At 36.5% G+C, this 6,264-nt stretch overlaps 2 protein-coding genes across 3 annotated transcripts; both read right to left on the bottom strand.

The window, feature by feature from the left end:
• Positions 1,782–2,667, bottom strand: LOC104742093. Its single transcript, XM_010463059.1, is given in 3 exon segments — positions 1,782–2,236; positions 2,492–2,537; positions 2,540–2,667. Coding segments are annotated over 3 exon segments (264 nt in total). The 5' UTR covers positions 2,597–2,667; the 3' UTR covers positions 1,782–2,075.
• On the bottom strand, positions 3,244–5,679 carry LOC104742094 (probable eukaryotic translation initiation factor 5-1). Of its 2 annotated transcripts, none has more exons than XM_010463061.2 (2): positions 5,541–5,675; positions 3,244–5,169 (listed from the first exon to the last, which is right to left on the bottom strand). In XM_010463061.2, exon 2 carries the CDS (start codon positions 4,854–4,856, stop codon positions 3,537–3,539), a length of 1,320 nt encoding a protein of 439 aa, XP_010461363.1. In that variant the 5' UTR covers positions 4,857–5,169; positions 5,541–5,675; the 3' UTR covers positions 3,244–3,536. The 2 variants fall into 2 exon arrangements, with proteins under 2 accessions (XP_010461363.1, XP_010461362.1); XM_010463060.2 differs by having other exon boundaries at positions 3,246–5,158; positions 5,541–5,679.

The raw sequence follows: 6,264 nt of genomic DNA on the forward strand, positions 1-6,264 counted from the left end.
TGTTAGGTAATTGTCACACTTAGACACTCAATGTTTGTACTTGATTGATTGCTTGTTATGTCACAGTTAAACAAGCATTGTTGGTTGTTGTCACATTGAAACACCTATTGTCTAGTGTTAGGTTATACTCAATGCTTGGTAGTTGTCATTAATTGCTTGTTATGTCACATTTAAAAACCAAATACACTTACACCTCACTTCTAGTTATATATTAAGTGTTTAGCTGAACCTAAACACATTACATTTCTTCTCCTTTACACACCTAACCAGACAATCAACCCTTCATTATTATTGATCCTCTTTTAAACTCAACCTAGAAACTTGCCTATGGACCCATTTAGTGAAGCTTTAGGTTTTATGGACCTGTTAAGTAGTCAACAAGAAAGCCACACCCTTGAGACCCATTCATATGCTGAGGAGGGCCCTGTAGGTGAACAGAAATCAAAGGAGCGTAGAAGGAAGTGGTCACACACAGAAGATGTGTGTCTCATCGGTGCTTGGCTCAACACTAGCAAGGATACAATTGTTGCTGTCGATCAAAAATTTGGTACTTTTTGGTCACGAATTGCAACTAATTATGCTGCAAATCCTAAGCTATTTGGTGTAGAAAAGAGAGAGCCTAGTCATAGTAAGCAAAGGTGGCAGAAGATCAACGAAACAGTTTGCAAGTTTGTTGGAAGCTATGAGGCTGCAACAAAGCTGAAATCAAATGGCCAGAATGAAGATGATGTCATGAAAATGGCTTATGAAATCTTCTTCAACGATTATAAGGTGAAATTCACACTTGAGCATGATTTTTTTTGGATATGGCACGCATTTTTTGGAGCTCCAGGTACATTAAACGATATCAATATTCTCGATCGCTCACCAGTTTTTGATGACATATTACAAGGTGTAGCTCCCAAAGTAAAATACATTGTCAACGGACGACAATATCATATGGCTTACTATCTCACCGATGGTATTTATCCAAAATGGGCTACTTTTGTCAAATCAATTTCAATGCCACAAGATCCGAAAGCATCGTTATTTGCTACGTACCAAGAAGCTGTACGTAAAGATGTCGAGCATGCTTTTGCAAGCTCGATTTGCCATAGTCAAAAACCCAGCTCTTATGTTGGATAAAGTAAAAATTGGAAACATAATGAAAGCATGTATCATATTGCACAACATGATTGTAGAAGATGAACGTGATGGGTATACTCTGTATGATGAGGTATACTCTGTACCCGGTGCACCCTAGTTGTACTCGTTGCACCCTAGTTGTACCCTGCATAATGGGATTCGAACCCTGAGCGCGCGCATGTATGCATGGAACTCGCAACCACTGAGGTACTGTGTTTTTCGTTGAATACTTACTGGTTTAATTATATTTAACCTTTAACAACTTTCATTAAGGATAATATATTTAACCTTTAACAATTTTCATTGAGAAATTATTTGATGAAAAGGGGATATGAGATTGTAGTCCAGAAAAAAAATAGGCAAATTGTAGTCCAGAAAAAGGAACATGATAAGTGGATACATAAATATGGGAATACACCCACCATACCAACTGGGAAATGCAAAAGGTCGAACCTCGAAACATCAACTAACATCATGAAAAGGAAATATGATTTAAATATCAGTAGAAAATGAGCAAAGAAAAGAGATAGGAAATTTTTTCTAAGGAATAGGATAATTGTTGATATATAAAAAAATGGAGAGAATACATGCACCATAAAAATGGACAAATGTTGAAGGTGGAACCTCGAAACATTGGTTGGCATCATAGAAAAGAATTTATGAACCTCGAAACATTGATTTACTCTAATGATAAGATTATCACATATATGTATCTATGGGGATTACATGAGAACATGAATTTTATTAGACATGACTAATGATCATAGTGATGGTTAGAATCTTGCGACCAAGTCTGAGCACAAGTGATGTAAGTTATGCTTGCGATCTTGAATTTCTTATGTATGTAATAGGCCATTTTTTGGCAATAATGTTTATATAGTTTAGTAGTAATAGGCCATCTTAGCCGTGATTTTCATTATTTTTTGGAAAAACCTCACAAATAATATGCCTTAATTGTTATGTCGTGGTTTCCTCCTTTCAATTCTCCAAGACTGGCTAGGTTTACAACTTGTACGACATGAATAAGCTCGCCTTGAAACACTGCCTGCTGCACCAATTTTGATCTCGTTGAAGACCTTTTGGTCCTAAAATTCTTTTCCAAATTTTTTTCCTATAAAGATATCAACTATTAGCTAATCGATTTTGAAAAAAAAAAAAAAGGAATCTAGAACATAACCTGAAAGAAATAGAAAATAAAATGATTCATTTTTCTTTTTCCATTTACGAGCAAAATCATAAATCCACACTAAATCAACGTATGAACAAAATTGAAGTTTTTATTAAAATAATTTGAACGGAAACCAAACCCAAATCGTGTCGACCGTACCTAAAATTGTTTGCAAGAAAAGAAAAAATAAACACATACTTGGACTTGGAGATGCATATTGTACCCGGGCTAGTGTCGTGTAAGAGATAATCCAGAGAACAAAAGAAAACTCAAAATTAGTATACAAACCGTGAGTCTGTACATATTTTCGGTTGATTTAAACTTGTAAATTTTAAGATGCAATTCGTATATATATATATATATAGATAAATGAATTCACGTTACGTGTTAATATTTCTGTTTTGGTCAAACACATGTTCGTTTCTTTGTTCCCCATAGAATAACTAAAATTAAGTTGGACCAATTCAGAAGACTTGCTACATTTTCAAAGTCGTTATTTTATCACATATATGTACATGGTAACAAAAACTTGTTGACACTGCAAATGTCTGAAGTCTTCTGAATTGGTCCAACTTAATTTTTAGTTAATTTATTTTGTGGAGCTTGTAAGTTTAGGGTAAGCTTAATTTAAAGGCAAAAGCTTGAATAACATACCAAACAAATTTGAAAACTCGGTTTGAACTAGGAATGGACTAAATACGTAAGATACCACTTGGACAATAAATGGACGTGTCAACCCAAATTAACTATCTTTTTTAGGTAACAAGACTTGAATCACTAGATAATGATCAACTTTTCTTGAATAAAAAGATTGAATCAAGTAGCAGAAACAAATTTGGTTTCACATGTATTGTGATTCAAGTCTTGCACATGTAAATCCAAATGATTGCAATCAGTTGAGAAATATATCTAGAGTTTTGGTTTCAATCAGAGATCGCAATTGGAAACAATAGAAATAAGATTCCATAATTGATCGAAATGGAATAATAGAACATAAGTAGCAAGGTCCAAAGAAAATCGTCAGAACAAACCATACAACATGTAAAAATCAAGACAAATACGGAGAGACCAATGACCAGTGAGTGTTCCTTAACATGTAGAAGAAAACCTTGGCCGCTGCCCTCTTACCTTATTCAAGACTCACACTGTGAGCCAGACACAGACACTGAAACAAAACACAAACACAGACACAGACACAGACACAGACACAGTTTTAAAAACCACCGAGTAGAGAAACACAGCATCACTCTTCCTCGGACTCAGACTCAGCGTTCTGGAGCCACTCAATGAACGGAGTAACATTTTTCAACACTGGGGAGCCTTTAATTCCTTTATTGTACCATTCAACAATCACATCCTCTTCCAAAAGGTCTTCATCATAAAGCCCTTTGATAACAAGAGCAACTTCTTTGGCAGCCTCTGCGCTCGCCTTCATGCAGAAAGATTCTATTCCATTAAGCAAAACCATCTGCTGAGGAGCTCCTGCATCTTCTTGTATCATCATCAAGGCCACGAGATATTTCTTCTTCTTGATCACTTCTTTAGCAAATCCCTTGCCTGCGCCTCCAAAGAGGGCAGAGAATAAGGCATCCATCTTCTCCTGAGGGGTTGCGGAGTTTGAAGCTAGGGCTGTTTTGAGTTGTGTAGGAGATGAACCACTGCTCAGAAGCTCTTTTATCTCACTCACAAGCTTTTCATGAGCATTATCAGGAATCTTGCTATTGCCATTCTCATGCAGCACTTCTGGTGCCTTCTTCACCTCAACAGCTGGCTTGTTTTCTTCAATTGTGGACAGCATCACCATATCAGCTGTTACAGCGCTGAGCTGTTCTTTCATTCGTTTCTCAGCAGCCTCCCTGGAAGTATCTGTTTGCCACTGGACATCACCATCATCTTCTTGACTGTCTGCTTGCTCATTCTCATCAGACTGGCTTCGAGGTGGGGAATGATCTTTCTTCTTCAAAACTTTGTCTTTCGAAGTACCTGTGGTTGCTGCTTTCTTCTTACTAGCAGCCTCCTTCTTGATTTTCCTCAGCTCCTCATCAGCTGCTTCACCTTCTTTCAGCCTTTCTTTCTCAGCTCTCCTCATTGACTTCTTATCCTTAGACGACTTCTTTTGCTCTGGAGGATTCTTAAGAATGAAGGACGTGAGCTTGTCCCTCATATCGACATCCGAGATAAACCCGCAAGCCGCACATTTCAGCTGGAGCATCTGCGTCTTTGTGATGAGTATCTCAGTTTCAGGATTCCCACATCCGTAACACTGAACATACTTTTTGATGAAGTTCTCCAGAAGTCCCGCAAGCTTGGAAGTGTCATGGGCCCCATTGACCAGAGAGGTTCCAGTCTTCTCATCAAATTTGGACTGCGCACCAAGCTCACAACCAAAGTACTTAGTGGTATAAGCAGGAGGTCTCCCCAAGGCCTTAGCAATGTCAACCATATTGACCACATTAGTCTTGATACCGTTGCCCCTGCCTTCAATCTTGGTCATCATCCTCGGCATCTTGTACCGGTAGAAGGCATCATCGCGGTTGGAAGCACCAATGTTTTGCAAAGCCATCTTGATTTGACAAACAACACGTAAAACCGACGAGGAATGTCAGAAGAGACAGTGATAATCACTCGGTTGCACAAACTGAAAACCGGAACAGCTTGTGTTGTTGTTGTTGTTGACAGGCTCAAAAGATCCAAGACGCAAACCACAGACTTTACGAGTGGACTTTTTCCTAGATATAGGACAGTACTCCCCTAAAAGCCGGATAGATGATTGAAAGAGAGAAGCCTGTTCAGACATAAAAGATTCTTCACACTCCACTTTTGACAAACTGATGATCCCAGCAGCTTTAACTGCCCAAAACTTCCCTGAAAAATATCTTAAACACAACAAAGAGACGAGTGAGACACATATACACAGAATCCATTAAAGAGCCCAAATTTCAAAGTTATTGTTTCATTCTCCTCTTAACCCAAAAGAAAGACTTGACCTTTTCAATTCAATCAAAATACTTAGATTCAACAATTCAAAAGATCCAACATGAATAACCCTAAATCTTGAAAAAATATCAAGAACCCATGACAGGAAACAAAGGAAAGTTCCAAGATTTACAATACGAAAACCTAATCTAGCATCAATGAATCAGATTCAAAACCATCTCTTTCGGAATCAAAAAAACAAATCAGATCAGAGGAACAGATGCACGGCACCAATCGGAATAAGAAGAGAGATAAAAGGGAGAATATTGACCTTGTAAGATGACGAAACGGAGGATGATCTCTGAAAGGTTGAGAGAGCTTGAAGAAAGAAACGTGTTTGTTGCGCCGATGAGATTGAATAAATGAGAGAACCAACGAAGCAACAAGAGATGTTTTTGTTGAGGATATATATATATATTTATATAGAAAGGGTAAGGGAGGCTGAGAGACAAGTAGACGCGTGATTTTTTGTGGTTCATCCCTTTAGGGCAAACTCATCGTTTCGCGTCCAATTATTTTATTTTATTATTAATATAAATAATTTCATTATTTTATTACACCTATACTAATAAAAAGTAGAAAGTTTTTAAAGGCGTCCACCTAAGATTTTAAACTTTCAATTGTAATTAGACATATCATTAATTAACATTTTTTAAAATCTCCAGAATTTTATATATTAAAAATTATTTTAATCAATATATCATGATTTGACATGTCATTCTATAACATTTTTTAAATTTCCAGATTTTTTTAGAAAAAGGAAAATTTTAAATTTATAGAAATAAAAAAACTATGCACAATATCTCACATCGGCTAGAAAATTTTTAGACAATGGTTCAGAACCAGTATAAATAAGATCAATATGCTTCCAACAACGAATGAGCAGGAAAGCTTGATTTATCAAACGTCCAAGTTTAAAAGTTTTATTCGGTTTGATCCTGTTTTTTATTTGATCAAATTAAAATTTAAAAAGTTACAAAAAATAATATAATATT

This window comes from Camelina sativa, chromosome 14, assembly GCF_000633955.1.
Source record: "Camelina sativa cultivar DH55 chromosome 14, Cs, whole genome shotgun sequence".
Classification (NCBI taxonomy): domain Eukaryota; kingdom Viridiplantae; phylum Streptophyta; class Magnoliopsida; order Brassicales; family Brassicaceae; genus Camelina; species Camelina sativa.